The sequence below is a fragment of the Clupea harengus genome, chromosome 3 (assembly GCF_900700415.2).
Source record: "Clupea harengus chromosome 3, Ch_v2.0.2, whole genome shotgun sequence".
Classification (NCBI taxonomy): Eukaryota; Metazoa; Chordata; class Actinopteri; order Clupeiformes; family Clupeidae; genus Clupea; species Clupea harengus.
In genome coordinates this window covers 32249429-32266810 of record NC_045154.1, presented here as the reverse complement: position 1 = coordinate 32266810, position 17382 = coordinate 32249429, and the positions used below count along the sequence as shown (strand labels likewise).

Sequence of the window (17382 nt, the reverse complement as noted above, 5' to 3'; positions counted from 1 at the left end):
AACCAGAAATAAAGGTGGACAAACGTGTATATCTCGACTAACGGGGAAGGGGCTGCGGGGGCAGTGGGTCTTTGTTTTGACTGCCATTAACTGAAAACTGACACGCAGCAGTCTCTGACCAATTAGCCTCACCGATCAACTCTCACAAACGCCAACTTCAACTTCTGAATGGATTCTGTAGCGCCCATTACATGACAGAAACTACATCTGGTTTCAAATCAACGTCACCAGTCTGTTCATGCAGTGATTCAAAAATCTGATCCTGCTGCTCTCCTCCCTTTAGATGCATAATCTAATGACAGCTTTCTTTATTTCTGTAAACTAATCAGATATGCAGACTGCCTTGCTAAATGTATTTCTGGGATTGAGCACAGACTGAGTGGCTGCTCAGTCTTAATGATGAGATGAGACTGAGATGCTGGTCCGGTTTTTTTTCTATTTCAAGCTCCTTCCTCTGCTGAGTTAATGATGAGAAATTGAGCTCTGTTCTCCTCCTCTGCGCCGCGCCGCGCCGCGCTGGCAGGCCTTACCAAACACAATGGAAAGTTTGATCACTTCACCCGCTACGCATCCCTCTGCACTCACTGAGACGGGAGCCAAACACTTTCCAATGGAGCGACTCATTAGTTCATGTGAACGGTGTGAAAATGGGCTCGCTGCTTTGGTTAACCCTTGTTATGGAGAGAATGGAGAGAGGGGATGGAGAGAGAATTACAGGAGAGAAACTAGCTTATGACCTGAGTTTAAATATCCGGGCGCTGTTCGCAGTCGTTCTGCCCATCGTGTCTTGTTATGGACAGGAGTGAACCAAGCTCCACCTGATTAGTGCAATCTAATAAAGTGGAGCTGTACTGTTATTGAATGAATCCTGTTCGGCAGAGCCGTCCAGTCACCATACCTACCGCTGCAGTGATCAGATCAATATGGCCAGTTTCATTGCTTTATGTTCACCCGAGCCGCTCGCTCGTCGGCCTTTCAGGACCAGCCTGTTCTCTGTTGCTTGTCCCTGTGAGACCATTTCAGCAGCAGAGCTGAATGAGTCGTGGCTGGGGTAGGCAGTGCAGGACTGCAGTGCCTTTAATGGCTCCTGCAGAAGCAGCTGAGCCGAGGGTGTTGACCTAAAGGGTGGGGCAGACGGGGTCTGCTTTGTGTTTTAGGCTGAATTGAGCTGGTCACACCCCTGTTAATCTGCGGGGTGTGATAAGAGGTTGTTTAGGTGTGTTGTTGTCTGCACTGTGCTGTTGGACAAGTGAGGTGTGTGTGTGTGTGTGTGTGTGTGTGTGTGTGTGTGTGTGTGTGTGTGTGAGGGAAGATGGAAGCTCTCCTGCACGTTTTTCTCTGTTTACATTACAGATGGGCTGATGGTTGGCTCTCTTGTCCTCTTGTTCTTGCGTCAGCACATCGGGCTGTGGAGAGAACTGGCTGTGCATTAATGCCCCTCAAGACGCCCTTCGTACCTCTACCACCTTCCTACACTTTTACTGAGTTACCACTACGTGTCATTGTTCACAGTCTGTGCTCAATGGTTATGTTGTTTTGTAGTGTGTGTGTGTGTGTGTGTGTGTGTGTAGTGGCAGAGGTGTTTGAGAGGCTGGTACTCACAGACTGGCTGCTGCTTCCAGAAAAAGTTAGTTGAGCTCAGGAGGAAAACTGCCTTGGCTCCCGCAGTGGCCAGTCAGCAGTTTGTTTATGGAAGTATATTTGCCAACCTTATGTTCCCGCCTCGAGAGGCAGAGCCAGAGAGAGAGTGTGTGTGTGCGTGTGTGTGGAAAGAGGGAGGGAGAGAGACGGGGAGAGAGAAGGAGCAAGCAAAAGAGAAAACGTGAGGCAGGGAGAGTCAGAAAGGGGAGGGAAAGAGCAACAGAGAGAGAGAGAGAGAGAGAGAGAGAGAGAGAGATAGTCAGAGAAAGAGTGCAAGAGAGGCAGAGAGTGTGATCGACAGAGAGGAGAGGACGTACTGTCAAATGGAGGGAGGGGCAGTGAGGAGGGAGCTTGCTTGCTGAGGGGGAAGCTGAGTTATTGTGTGGAACTCAACTCTGTTTGTGCCGTCTGCAGAACTGCCTGTGTGTGTCTAGCCCACTTGACTGCTGCGGAGCCCGTGCACCACGACAAGGAAAAGCTTCATCCCGCTGACTCTGTGTGTGTGTGTGTGTGTTTGTGAGCGAGAGAGCGAGAGAGCGAGAGAGACAGTGTGTGTTTGTGAGTGCCCGCGTCAGGACTAGGAGGACGTGAGAGACCGAGTATAGGAGAGGGAGGAAGGGAGGGAGGGAGGGAGAGCCTCACTGCAGAGAGGTGTAATGCTGAAGTGGTGCTCGGAGACAGCGGCTGCTCTTCTCTGGCACTAGCGGAACAGCCGGTGCTATCAGGAGAGCGGGGAGCGGGCAGTGCCACGGCCCCGCGCCCCCCTCACCGGCGGCATGGGGGTACTGGTCTGCTGCGACTGCTTCTTCTATAGGTATGACATTCACCCACATGCTTCTGCTTTAGGTATAACATTCACCCACGTATGCTTCTGCTTTTGGTACAACATCAGCCTGTGTTTACCCTTGCCATAGGTGTAACCTTAGCTGCTGTCTGGTTCATATTCCATGATTTCCTGTTTGTAGTGTGTTTTGTGTGCGTATTGAGTATATCTGTCCTTTCATAGCTTTTGACACTCTTCATGACTATGATATGACACTGCATTGTGAACTGGCCTGTTCCTTGTCTTTGCTCAGTCCTTTCCCCTCATCGTAGTGTTTACTTACTAGTGTGCTTTGCTGTCATATGACTTGAGCCACTGTAACTTTGTAAAGAATAGGCTAGTCCTCCCCTGTCCCTTTTCCATGGCTCTGTGCTGTGCTGTGCTGTGCTGTGCTGTGCTGTGCTGTGCTGTGCTGTGTGGCGGTTAGGAGACATCTGAGGACAGCGTATATGCAAAAGCACAGTGGTTTCGGGGGGAATGGCAACCAGCCAGGACCTTCTCTTTCTCTCTTCATCAACTTGGCTAGGGCTGGCATGGCGATTTTCTTTTAGGGTTGCGGTGTTTGTTTGGACACAGTGTTCCCATGAGAGAGGGGGAGAGAGGGAGGGAGGCTGCAGTCTTTAGACTTTGGCCCTCAAACCTTTCCTTTGACCCTCTCCCAAGCAGAGGCTGAGCCTCAGACGAGGGCGGTTTAAGTAAGCCTCACTTTTTACCATAGATCGATAGACGTGCAGCCTGCCAAAAGGGAATACAAAAAAAATCTTTCCCCCTTTTTAACTTCTCTCTCTCTCTCTCCCTCTCCTTTCTTCCTCCTTTCTCTCGCTCTCTCTCTCTCTCACACACACACTAGAATGTGGTTGGAGGTTTTTATACTGCTGCTGCAGTATAACTCTATATATAACCAGTTGCTGCAGCTCTTAATGTTTTTGATGCTGCTCGCCAAAGTCACAGCGCACACAGCTGCATCAGATTAGGGCTGCACAGAGGCCAGTGATTCATGCCCGTGTTTGCCTTTGCTCCCTCCTTTTGCACCATTAAGAACAGCCAGCCCTTTGTGTGTGTGTGTGTGTGTGTGTGTGTGTGTATGTGTGTGTGTTTTGGGTAGGTATGGGCATCTACAGATTATCGTAGTGCTTTGCCTGGACTAGCTGACTGACTCCAGGGCTGGTATTTCTTGCCGTGGTTGGTGGCTTAATTTTGCTGATGCCTGTTGTTGTTTTTCTGCTGTCTTGCTTAAGGGTGGCTGTTGCTCATCGACCCTCTCTCACAAGGGAGCTGATTAGAGATGCCTGCATGACGACAAGGGTATCATTGATTTGAATTATGTAATTGTGTGTGTGTGTGTGTGTGTGTGTGTGTGTGTGTGTATAGAGTGTTTCCTTTGCGTGACATTGAGGCCCATTGTCGCCTGTGTTTTTGAGCGAGGCTGTGGACTACATCCTAAACCCTCACATCACCTTCACCCAATCAATTCAGTTCCGGCCAAAACACAACAATCCTTTTAGAGCTTGCCAATACACATAAGAAACACTTAAATTGACTTGCCTAATCCTCATCGTTCATGAAACAACAGTGTTTCTCTTCATCCCTGGAGCGGTGCTCAAGTCTGGCTACAGTTTTAGCGTCCTTATCTGGCCTTGGTATCAGCGAGCGGCCCAGTCTCTGAGGTTCCTCTCGGTCTGCATTCCTGCCTTGCTCTGGGGCAACGTTGTGTGACGGTCATCTCCGCAGCCTGGCCCCACTCTCAGACTGCCCCCCAAAATAAATACTGCCTTTTGGGCAGAGATGTCAGATTCGGGGCTCACTTTGATAGTCCCTTGTTACCACTGAGAGGGTTAAGGGAAAGGTTGATGAAAGGGGGTTGTGATGGTATGTGAGATCTCAACTGAAGAGCTATGAAGTCGTGCTCAGATTAGCTGCAGGTATATGTGGATGTTTTTTTGTCTTTGATTCACAGCATTGCTAAAAGGATTGTTAGCTTCTATCGAGAGGCTCTCATCATCCTTTTTTTTGCTCCGCACATCTGATTTGAGCCAGGCCACGATGTCGTCCCCCCCCCCCCCCCATCCTGTTACGCGATCTAAAAGTGACGTGTCAGTGCTTAGTCCAAGCCCCCCCCCCCCCTCTCTCCGCAGCGCCGGGCTGTAGGAGTCAGCACACAGACTGATGGATGAAGCCTAGCCCAGCAGAGCCTCCAGTGCTCACCTCAGCACAGTCTACTGGGTACATTACATAAAGACTCTGCGTATGTCTCTCTCTAATTTAAATAGCTTGACTGGCATGACGTGCACATTATTACTAATGCAAGGTCTTTCTCAAAGTGATGCATGTCCAGAGCAAAGAGTCTCTCTCTCTCTCTCTCTCTCTCTCTCTCTCTCTCTCTGGTATTTGCCAGCACTGCAGTTCCTGCTGATGCAGAAGAGTAAGGAGAGGAGGAGGAGGAGTCATTTCCTCTCCTCCCTACCACCTAATCTCCCCGGGGGGGGGGGGGGGGCTGAGGATGTGGCGTAAGAGAGAGAAGGAGGAGAGAGAGAGAGAGAGAGAGAGAGAGAGAGAGAGAGAGAGAGAGAGAGAGAGAGAGAGAGAGAGAGAGAGAGAGAGAGAGAGAGAGAGAGAGAGAGAGAGAGAGAGAGAGAGAGAGAGAGAGAGAGAGAGAGAGAGACATGAGCTGCGGGGCCTGATCGAATGTGCGTCACGTGTCGGAATGTCAACAATGCAAATGACCCCTGTGAAGGTGCGTGTGTGCATCTGTGAATGTGTTCATGCCTCTGGAAGTGTGTGTTGGTATGCATACGTGTGTGTACGTATGTATGTGTGTACCTATGTGTGTGTGCATGCATGCTTGTGTTAGCCTGCGTGTTGTATGTGTACTTGTGTGTGTGTGTATGTGTGTGTGTACCTATGTGTGTGTGCACGCATGCTTGTGTTAGCCTGCGTGTTGTATGTGTACTTGTGTGTGTGTACCTATGTGTGTGTGTACGTATGTGTGTGTGTACCTATGTGTGTGTGCACGCATGCTTGTGTTAGCCTGCGTGTTGTATGTGTGTACGTGCACATCTGAATGGATGGAGATGGAAAGTGTCTCTGCTGGTGTTCTTGAGAGAACGTGTGGCTAAAGAGCTGAGCTGATCTGAAAGCTAGTCGGATGGAGTGCTGGTGACAACAAGCCTGTCCAACATGCACTTACACAGAGACTCTCACACCATGCTGTGTCATTTTCTTGAGAGCCTCGCAAGTGACCTCCCATGAACCTGTCTCGCTGTCTTAGTCACACAGGCACGCACACACACACACACACACACAGACGCAGACGCAGACGCAGATACCAGGACAACCCAAACCCCCCAAATCTCCAGCTCAGATTGTCTGTCTCTCCCCGACTGGGACTTCGTTTCAGCCCCTGTGCGCAGCCGAGGCACCAGCGTCACCCAGCAGTGCTAAATTTAGCTGCTGCAGGCTCCTTGACTGAGCGCAAGAGAGTGCTAGGAAGGACACAGTGTTGCTCATGATGGCATGTGCTGACGTAACGTTCTGGGAAGCCGTAGTTACCATTTCTGTTTTAGAAATGATAGATTGATGAGTTTTATCAAGACATTACCCCATGTTGACGTGTAGTTAAAACTGCTGTATCTTTCCAAGTTATGGTTCCAATGCCTACATCTAATGTTCTTTCTCTCGTGTCCTGCCTGCTTAACTTCCCACAGACTTCAGTTTGGTCATGTCACTATTGTGCTGCACTGTAGAACTACTCTGCCAGCTCTTCCTCTTCCGAGTTTACAAACAATAGCTTGTTGGCATGCCAAAACTCCTTGTTTCCAAGGTAAGGTTCCCATGTTTGAATGTTATTGCTTGGTTGCGGAAGTGATGGTCAATAGCCACTTCAGTGCCACAATCAAATGACCTCTGCCCGTCCATGTAGTGTTCAGATGAGACTGATCCTTACTGTTCAGAAGGGTACACTCAACTGTGCAGCAGATGTGCTTCAGGAATGGTCTGGCCATAGTCCAAGGGCTGGTTGGCAGCAGTTAAGAAATGGTCGAGGGACACAATGGAACAATGCCCACGGGCCTTACCCTTCCCTCCCCATAGTGTGCCTTGAATCTGAATGACCGGGGATCACGCCATACCGGGGACCTGCCAAAAGCACAGCCTTGGTAACCGCCTAGTGAAATTGGACTTTGCCATTGGTCTGTTGTCCCAGCCACAAACCACTGTCAGCAAGCCAGTGGACATTTGCGATGGAACAGCCTTAGCCGACCAATAAGGTGTTGGCAAACGGTCTCTGGTTGTCACAAAAGATGTTGTGAATGGATGTCACAGGGGACATAGAACTGCTAAGGCGAGACTCTGAAGGCTGGATATTGATCAGTGTGGGTGTGGCATACTCCCACTCTTCCTTCTGTTCGTATACGCAGCACATTGATTTGATCTGAGAGTCCCTTTTCTTGCCACTCGCCCCCTTTGTCAGGAGGTGAAAGACCGCATGTCACCCTGGTCTGTTCCTGTTCTTTCTGGAAACATCCGTTTGAATATGCGAGTGGCTTTTGGGCCCCCTCTGCAGTCTTCTGTCAGCTAGTGAGGTCGCAGATATTGTTGGCCTCCAGATGGAAGCTTGTTTTTTAGGATGAGTGTCTCCTCAGTGTCCCCTGTAATCATGGGTAATTGCGTGTTGTTTAGAGAGCAGGGTGAAGAGGCCCGCCCTCTGTGCTCCCACAGTAGCGTACGTTAACCCTCCCAGGGTTCACTTGGCACAAGGGGAGCAGTTCTGTTCTCCCATAGGAGGTTTCCCGGTCTTTCTCTTTCTTTGAAATATCTGGACTCTCTGTTTAACGCTCTCGCTCTCTCTTTCTCTATCTCTCTCTCTATCTCTCTCTCGCTCTCTCTCTCTCTCGCTCTCGCTCGCTCTCTCTCTCAGCCTCAGTTTCCATGAGGCAGTATTTCTTGATAAACCCAAGATGCCTCTGAGAACTTGATCTCCTTTACCAGATGGTATACAGCCATGTCAAAGACACGGGACTACCCCTCTTCTTAATCACAGCAACTAATACAAAATGTTTCTTTACTGAATATTTAGTTTCAACCTCCACAGTCTGTGATATAAAAAGTATATATGATTTTAGTATATAATAAAACCTCACCTGAAGAAGCAATAATTTCAATGAAAGGTTTTACAGAGACTTGGTATTGGTTAGTAGAGATCAGGAATCTTTTCCGCCGTCTTTTCGTGGACTACTGCAGTAGAGGGGGCCAGTAGAAGTGCGGGATGATTCATAAACATACAGACGTCTTTTGTCCATACAGACGTCTTTTGTCCATCTTGAGGAGTGTTTGCAGTTGTTTTGAGGGTCAGGAAGTGGCTGAGTGGCATCCCAGCCAAGGAGCCCTCCAGGTTACGTAGTAGGGATGCACAATAATATATGCATGACATTGGTATCAGCCGATAAACACTTAATGAGTTCATTAAGGGCATCAGCAGATATGATCATTTCTGCCTGGTCGATAAAGTGTCAGGGAAGCATCATACATTCACTCATGAAAAATAAGAAAAAATTATTCCAACTTGGACTAGATGTAGAATATTTATTTTAAAAGTAAAATTTGTATTGTCATCTTGATCAGATCTTGTATGATGCTTCCCTGACACTTTTTTTTCCCCACACAAGCTTTCTTTTGCTTTGATCTGCGTGTAGTGGTTTGTTTTCGGGGCGGGCCGTGAGATTACTGAAGGAAGGTAGCAAGACTGCATTTCTCTTGTGGTTGTATCCTGAAAGGGGACGAAGTGAGGAATGGCAGGTATGTGATATCCATCACCCCTCATAATGGTCTGAGAAAACGAGTGTGTGCTCCTCTCTAATGATGCGTGCTCTTCCCCTCTGGAGGGAGGAACATGCTGTGCCTCTCTGGAGTGCTCTGCTGTTTCAGCCCCCGCACTCTATCCTCTCCTTTCCTCTCCTCTCACACCTCACCCCTGAAATGTACCTCCCCTCCTGCTCCAGCCATAGTGAGAGTAAACATAGCATGTTGTGTCTGTCTGCTTTTATTGTTTTTGTCTGCTTTTCATTCCGATCCCAAATTTTAGAAGACAACTACTCTGTCCTCTGCCTGAGCGCAAAACATGAAACTTTGCTTATTTTTATCCTTATTAACTACAGACCTTGGTGGCCCTCTCCCTCTCTTTCCCTCTCTCGTTCTTGCTTTCTGGTGGGCGTTCAAAGGGAGCTGTGTTTCTCCTGAAGCTAGCAGATTTGCCCTCCACCCTGACAGGCCACATGTTTCCTGTGTAAACACGGGAGGTTGCAGTGTGCCATGTCCCCCTCCCCTCCCGCTCCGCCCTGCCTCCCACACACACACACACACACACACACACACAAACAAAGTGCATCTCTGTCTGGGGCGCCGGGCCCAGCCATCCCTCCCATCTCATCAGCGTCTGGCCGGTGGATACGCGCTCAGAGGCCATCATGCTGGCTGTGTTTACTGCAAACAGCCTCTCTGTTACCCCTCCTCATCACAAGGTGCTCTATGTGTGTGTGTGTGTGTGTGTGTGTGTGTGTGTGTGTGTGTGTGTGTGTGTGTGTGTGTGTGTGTTTCTGTGTGTATGTGTGTTTGTGTGTGTGTTTCTGTGTGTATGTGTGTGTGTGTGTGTGTTTCTGTGTGTATGTATGTTTGTGTGTGTGTGTGTTTCTGTATGTTTGTGTGTGTGTGTTTCTGTGTGGATGTATGTTTGTGTGTGTTTCTGTGTGTGTGTGTGTGTGTGTGTGTGTGTGTGTGTGTGTGTGTGTGTGTGTGGTTTTCTTCTTCCTCCTCTCTCCTCATCAAATGACCTCTGTGTGCACGAGGCCTGAAGGAGAGACCTTGTTGATACCTGTGAGAAGCATCATGACTGGATACAGCCCGCTGATGTGTAATCGGATGCCGTTTACCAGGAATTTTTTCTTGGTCACATGTTGGGATCATGCGTTTGATGTGTTTATTGTATTTGTTGATTTGTTGTTACATTTGGAACTTTGATATATGGAAATCTTAGATGTCTTTGTAGTGTAACATATCTTTAATCCCAGATAGTCTTTACTGGAAATGAATGAAAAAAAAATAGATGAACACAAAATAGGCACAGATATACCCTGAGAGCAGGAAACGTCTTCTTCTGTCCCCTGAGAATTAAACATCCACTCTAGTGCTCAATCCTGGTCCATTTAACCCAGTGTCAGAACTAAATAGAACTACTGCAGACTTCTGTTCAACCCACACCTGAGTCCAGTGACCTCATCTGGATGGTGCAGTTGCACTTTGAGCCTGATGGGGGAGCTCTCTCTCAGCACTGCAGTGCCTCTTGTCCTCAGCCAATGTTGAGATATCTAACATAGATCATCACACTGAGAGTTTTAACAGTGCCTTCTGTTCTTGTATTATCTGAACCCATAACTTTTGTGTTCCAGGATGTTTTAGCTCCAAGACAGACATGGCATTGCATTAATACACAATGAACATCAGCATAATGGTGATTTATGTAAATCAACAAAACGACAAAGTGGTAGACCTGTTTTTCCCAAAACTTCAAAGCCTCTTCGAATGTATTATCTAAGCTAAATAACAAGACAAACTTCATGGCATCTCAATATTTTACCAAGCTTCTTCTATGTAATCCAGCTTCTCTTCAAAAGGTCTCCCATGTCCTAAAAGTTACAGATTAGTTTTGGAGCATGAGCATTGCCTCCTTGGATTGAACATGACCCAACTTTGCTATGTCTGTTTGTGTAGCCCTTGTGAAGAAAGGCACTGGTGTCACTAGGGTCAAGAGCTCATTTCTGAGGTTGACATTGCTACCATTTCAGATAAGAGAATACACTGAGCAGATCTAAAAAAAGAGGTATTGTGATGGTCTGAATATCTATGCTGTTAGGTCTCTTGATTTTATAGTCAACACTTATTCTGCCCTCCAGGTATTATTAAAGCTCTTTCTCTGTTTGGAATTGCTTGAATCAACTGCGTGCCACTGTGGGTGCCACTGTTTTTATTGCGTTGCATCACTCGAATGTGTCATGATTATAGGCCTAAAGGATGGATGAGTAATGGAGTTATCAGTCTCGGGGAGCTGTGTGGAGACAGTAAGGACTGGAACAGTGCATAAAAGTGTGGTTACAGGTGTGTGTGTGTGTGTGTGTGTGTGTGTGTGTGTGTGTGTGTGTGTGTGTGTGTGTGTGTGGTGTGTGTGTGTGTGGGGGGGCTTTGGATCACGTTGCTGTTTCTGGCCTGAGGACCTGTGCAGGTGTTCCTCTGCATGAGACAGAGTGTGTGTGTGTGTGTGTTGGGGGGAACTGTGCCCTAGGGTGATCTCCATCCACACACTACCATCATAGAAGTTCTGGAATGCTGGGAGTTCAGCTCGGCCCATTGTGGCATGCCTGGACAAGATTCCCACTCCCTTTCTCTGTCGCACTCGGGCTTCTCCCTTTTTCTTTGGAGCATCTCTCTCTCTCACTCTCACTCCTTCTCACCTCTCTCTCTCTCTCTCACCTCTCACTCACTCCTTCTCACCCCTCTCTCACTCTTTCCCCTCTCTCCTCTCTCTCTTTCTCACTCACTCCTTCTCACCTCTCTCTCACTCTCACTCACTCCTTCTCACCTCTCTCGCTCTCTCTCTCACCTCTCTCTCTCTCTCTCTCTCTCTCTCTCTCTCTCTCTCATCTCTCTCTCTCTCTCTCATGTGATGGAGTTGAGCATGTTGGTACAGGCAGCCCTTCCCTTCAGGAATGCAGGGCATGGTGGAGGGGCCTGCACTAACAGTGTCTCTCGTCCAGCAGGCCGAAGGAGAGAAAGGAGAGGTGGAGTGAGATAAAGAGAGAACTTCCCTTTAACCGAGCTAATTTGATAATGTGCTAGTTATGGGTATGATGGAGAGTATGCAGAAGACCTTCAGAAAATAGTCCGACAAGGAAACCTAGTTGTTGTCAAATATGAATGGTTGATTGCACCAGATCAGAGTTGAGACTGCTTGGTCTGTCTGACATTGATGTGGAGTGCTAATCCCACCCAAACTACTGAAGATTGATTTTTGGGTCACTCTTTGCCGATAGGAAATTAAGCCCAATTAGCACACTTTTTACTTACTGGGTTCACTGTTGCTTAGTCGTAGTTAGGATTCACAGTAGAGTCGACAGGCGTGTACCCCCTGACTTTGCTGAGACCCCTGAAATGAAGTGGATGTGTCCTAGTAAGTACTCCATTTCAGAATGAGAACTCGTGGTCCTCCTGATATTGTCGCTGAGATCCATGTCCAGCCAGTTAAGCAGTAACTGATCTCACAGGCAGGCCTTCTCTGTCGTTGGGCTTCAGGTTTGTCTGCAGCCGATGAGACGGCCGTTGCCTGTTGGAATTTCTGTAGTTTGCTTTGTCTTATAGCAGGGGAATGCCCACTGGCCTTTCCTCCCCAACCAGTTCAGTCAGATGGCACGCAGTATTTTTTTAATGCTCTGCTCTGTTCTGTACAAGAAAGCTAAATAGTCTTAACCAACTCAAAGTACTCTTCATTTTTTTTTTGTCATACTGTCAGACACGTGTGCTTACTTACTCCTAACACCAGGAAGCGAAAGTTTGGAAATAATGAATGATCCAGCAGCTAGGATCATTTGTCAGTGTCTACTTCATATCAGGTTGAAAATGTGCTTTCAGAAAAGGTCACTGACGTTCAGGGAAATAAAAGCAATGCTTGTTGTGCATGTTTTTTGCTTTGCATTTTTCCAGTGTCACAGCATCTTCGGTGCTTCAGGAAGATTGTCCACATAGCTCAACACAGGACTCATGAAGATGACGAATCAGTGGAACAATGATCACAAGGTGTTGACATCATTGTTGTTGGACAGCCCTTCAAATGTTCTCCCTTTTCTTTTTTTCCCCCCTCCAAATTCTTCCATTTATGAGTGGCCCTGCCTGGGATGGTTGACCCCCAGGTACAGGGAGCAACCAATGGCTGCAGGACACTCGTACCCAATTCCGTCATGGTTGAAGAATCACCGGACATGTTCATCTTTCACAAGGGCAGGAAAGGCAGTTGATTTGTGTGCGACTCTGAAAGCCCCTTCTAGAACACTCACTGTTGCGGATCACAGAGGACACGTGATGCGGGCAGCGCGTGGGTCGCTCTGTGCTTGTGGTGATTCGGGTAGAATGAGATGCTGCTCAGCAAGACTGGGGACTGTGGAGCTGGTTATGATATAATGTGTGTGTGTGTGTGTGTGTGTGTGTGTGTGTGTGTGTGTGTGTGTGTGTGTGTGTGAGCCACGGACGAGACATGTCAGGCGGTTAGAGGGTGTGTCGCCACAGCCCATGTCATATTTTCTGTGGACGTCATGAATATGAAACCTAACGTTAGTCTTTTTTTCTACTAAAAAGGCCTTGCCTCTGCGTTTTGAGATTTGCATGCTGATATGATATTCCTTTAGCTCAGTAATTCCACACACTCAGAACCAACACCAACATCCCTGGGAGATCAGATCAGCAAGGTGGATTTGTGACCGTTGAGCCTGGAATGCTGTTTAAAACAGGAACTGAAGGGTGTTCCTAGCTGTAGAGCTTCATAAAGCATGAAGACCTCTTATATGCTTTATCAGCCATGATATACCTGCAGGGTGAAGCCTGAACATACCTTTCCAAAGCAATCAGTGTCCAATGACCGAGATTTTGCCTTTTCTCATCAGTGTGAAAGTAGCCTCTTTTTGTCGTAGTTTGAAAAGGGCATTGGCTTAAAATTCATCGACATCTGACATCTGTCCTCCAAAATGGTTAGGATACTCTATTCCAGTTTTGTTAAATTCTAATTAGTGCACCCTTAAAAGTCATCATCAAGTCTAGTAGTACGTTGAAGACCAACTCTGCTGAATAATACTGTATGTTTGCTGTGTGAACACGTGACGTGTGTGTGTGTGTGTGTGTGTGTGTGTGTGTGTGTGTGTGAGAAAGCGAGAGATTCCAGACGCATCTGGCATTAGGTAGGTGGATGGCTGTCAGGCCTAGAGCTGAAAGCTTTATGTGCAGCAGCAGTGGAAGTGCAACCTTACACAGTGGGCTGAATTGGCTCCATATGGCCAACTAACATTACTCGGCTACCTCGCGCCACGTGCTTCAACTTGCGTCACACTCGCGTAAAACTCCTGCGTTCTGTTGGACGAGAACACAGGGGTCTGGTCTGGGTTAAATTTAGCTCTCACAGAGGGGATCCTAGCCCTCAACACACCCTCACCATTCCCTACCCTCAACCCCAACCCCCTGTTTCACCCAGTGAGAGGAAGCGTAGGATTATCACCCCCCCCCCCCCCCCCCCACCCCCACCCCCACCTCTTCTCTCTCACCATTTCCAGCGCAGGTTGGCTGGATCTGGTTGAGGGTGGTGAACTACCAGCTGCCTAGACCTGACGGCGCTCATTGGAAAGCAGGCAGTCATTCACTCACTCTGTAGAGAACTTGATCTCCACACCTACAAGCAGCAGCCTCCAGCCTGTTTCTAGACCAATGACAAGTTCAGTCTGCCTCTCTGGTTTCCACTCACCTGCAACAGGGAATCCTTGCTTGGTGGTGGTTCTGCTGGAGGCGAAGTTCATGGTCGAGGGAGAGGAATGTTGTTTCAGTTGCCCCGACATGCTCACGAGACGAAGCTAAAGCAGCTGAATGTGAATAGCTGCGTGATTTAAAACTATGTAAAAAAAAAAAAAAAGCCAGATCATTGTCAGGATGTGAGAGTGGTTCTTTTTTCTATCTAGATGCATTGTGTTTCTTAATTATACTAAAATAATAGTAATCTACAAGGATCATATATTAAGATGGCATTCTCAAGAAGTGAAATGTGCTTAAATTGTGAGTGTTTAGGTCTATGATTAGATGTTGGCTTCTATGTTTTTATTTTTTTCGTTAGCCCATAAAATACATCCATAGACGTATCTTACGTGTAGAACAAGCTGCAGAAACATTAGGAAACGTTTGATTGAAGATTTTGCTTTCACTCCGCCTCTGCCATCTTCTGATAGGCCGAAGGTGGTGCGAGTGGCGGAGTTAGTGGCCAATGCAACAGTATGAGGTTCCTGCGATAGAAGTAGTTGAAAGGCAACCCGAACGACCGACAGACAAGGGAGAACTTCTGATAAATTCAAATTGTATTCCGTCCTTTTTGTTCTATCAACGCATTTAAAAGTTTGAAGCCTTCAATTTACCCTCTCAGCTTGATGATTACTGTACGAGAGCTGGAGTGAACACGGATATGCACGCTCAGAGGACCCCGAAAAACGGATTAAGTTGCAAGATGGTTTTTAAAACTGTAGGAAAAGTTCTAAGGTATGTTATCTTCTGATGTAGCATGTCATCATTCGTGGCATCTTTCATGCTATCATTCATGTTCCGTGTCTCCGAGCAGCATGTGCTGTAGAGTTTATATTACGGAGGTGGAACTTTCCACACGAGGACGTCTGGCTTTGGCAGAGTTGTTTCCCTAAGCAGGTTATTACCTCTCTATTTCACGTAATGGAAGATGGAAAACGTCACGTAATGGCACCTTTATTACAATTTCGGTCTTTCATCGTGGCAATGGAGCGATGATCGTCGGGTTCTGTCTTGTTTTAACAGTTGGGAGACACTGTAATAATTTGGGATTACAAAAGGCGTGCGTCCCGTCTTCCCACTGCCACGCAAGCTTTGCCTGGGCGTTCAAAATATTATTTCGAGATTCAGTAGCGGTGCGCTAGATATAGTATTACTGTATTACTAGATACTAATATTATCTATATAAATGTATGTTGGCTACGTAATTCTACTAATTTGTCTCGTCACTATAAGTAAAATCTGTTGATCAACTTACATCGCTCCATTACGTCTCATTAAGTGTTTTTCCTTTTGAGATATTTGATCCCGTGCGCTCTGACGCTGGTTCCTCGCTAGGTTTCCGTGGCAGGACGGTCTCGTTAATTCCCCCCCCCCGGTGCTAATGTCAACAACCTGCCAGCTATGCGAACACCTCAGTGGCAGTTACCCCACGGCACCGGTCTTGGTGATGGATGGACATGCTGTCTGGCTGTCGTTCAATAGAACGTTATGCCATGAAATGCCACCACTCAGCACAAAAGAAGCTCCTCTCGAATTCTCTCATTTTACAGAAGCTTTAGTGCTAAGGAAATGAAACCTCCGTGACTATATTCCTGCTGCAGGTGACCAGACATCACGTTGCTGGGGAGTGAAGGTGGTGGTGATGGGGTTAAACATTCATTACACATTCAAAGCAGAAGGCAAAGGGGTCACAGGTGGGGGGTAGGAGAGCAGCCGTCAGCTTTAAAGCCCCGGCACTTGGTGAATACCGGTCTGAACTGAATCATTTCACCAACCTGTCCTCTGTTGTGATGCTGATTAGCATCCAGTCGACAGACACTGTGGTGGCCCACTCTGCTTCAGGGGATGCGATGGTGAATGGGGTCTTTTCTCACCCCTGCTCTAGTAAGGGTTTAGCCTATACGTCTCGGAGTTAAGGGGGCAAGCACAGGTTTTGACCATGTAACATTATTATTTATCTGCTGTTCATAGAACAACCGAGGTAATTTAGGGAAACTTGTGTTAGATTTTTCCCGACTACACTGGTAGATTCAGATTTCAGACAAAGAATGTATCAGAATGCTCATGTTTTAGCCCAGAACATGAGGTCATCTTATTAAATAAAAACATTTTATTGTTTTGGCAAGATTGTGGTATGTAACACATGGAATGAACTAAAACCATACCTCAGCTTTTGTATTATTCTCATTTGGCAAACGATGATGTACTCCAGACCAGCAGTGGCGGTAAAGAGTTAAAGTGTCACAAAGGTGCATCACATCAGTGGTGTGATCAATTAAATCCTACAAAAGTAACTGCTTTCAGATGGTCCAAACAGAGAATACCCTCTCCCATTTTAAAGCACCATTCCAGGAGAATTGGTATTTTTTGCAACTGAGCTCCCCCTAAAGTTGCGGAGTGTAGCTCACTTTTACACCACTGTTGAAAATACAATTCTCGCTTTGAGACCCCCTAATAGACAGTGGAACACGTGTATTTGTTGACAAGCAGAAGGATATGGAAATGGCAACGGCAGAAGCCAAAGAAGCATGTAGTCTGACAAGGTAGACTAATATCACAAGATTTTACACAAATATGACGCCATAGTTTTATTTATTGTGACATCGGAGATGAACGCAAACATAACCAAATAATAAAAAAAAAAATAATGGCATTTTAATTGGGCTGAAATACTGCTTGCGTTTTCAGGCCATATACATTTGTTTCCTAAGCGTTTGAATGTGGAGTATGTGTAATCTATTAAAATACTGTTGGCGACATGCTGTATATACATTGGACAGTGTCATTTATTACAAGCTAGCTAAGTTAGGTTTCCAAGGTTGCAAACTTTCAAGGCTTATTGGTGTGAGATTGACGAAGACTGATCAAACTTTTTGATGTGAGATGAATTTATTTGGACGCTAGCCTGAGACAGGACAGGTCAATGATTTGAGCATCTTAAAAAACTTCAAATCTCTGTGAGGCAGAGATGACACCAATAAGGTTACAGCCTACATCAAATGATTTTGTAAATAACATTGACAGGGATGTTTATGATAAAAACTAGCAAGTCGACAACTTTCCTAACACAGCCAAACATAAAGCAAGTGCAACACAAGACATAGCAAGACAGCTAATAAGTTAATACTGACTAGTCTAACAGAAAGACGGCCAGCTGGGCATCTGACTTGCTTGGTTACTTGTTCAGTGTCTTGCTCGGTTACTTTCTCTTTTTCTATTCATATCCTCCGTCTTCATCGGTTTCTTTGTCTCCTCTGTCATGATGTCCATACAGAGAATACTGCGCTAGCTTCCTCTTCTAGCTAACACACGGGTCTAGTTGAGAATAC

At 46.8% G+C, this 17382-nt stretch overlaps 1 protein-coding gene across 4 annotated transcripts in view; it reads left to right on the top strand.

Moving 5' to 3' along the window:
- LOC105904770 (MOB kinase activator 2-like) overlaps positions 1 to 17382 on the top strand; it is a 51092-nt gene that overhangs the window by 22524 nt on the left and 11186 nt on the right. Inside the window, exon 1 of one of the 4 annotated variants that reach the window (XM_012832703.3) lies at positions 1931 to 2455. The exons of 2 other annotated variants lie outside the window; for them this stretch is intronic. In XM_012832703.3, coding sequence (XP_012688157.1) covers positions 2418 to 2455 — 38 coding nt within the window. In that variant the 5' untranslated portion in view covers positions 1931 to 2417. Of the gene's footprint in view, positions 1 to 1930; positions 2456 to 14267; positions 14789 to 17382 lie in introns of those variants that run through there. One more of the 4 variants, XM_012832701.3, reaches the window with a different exon arrangement.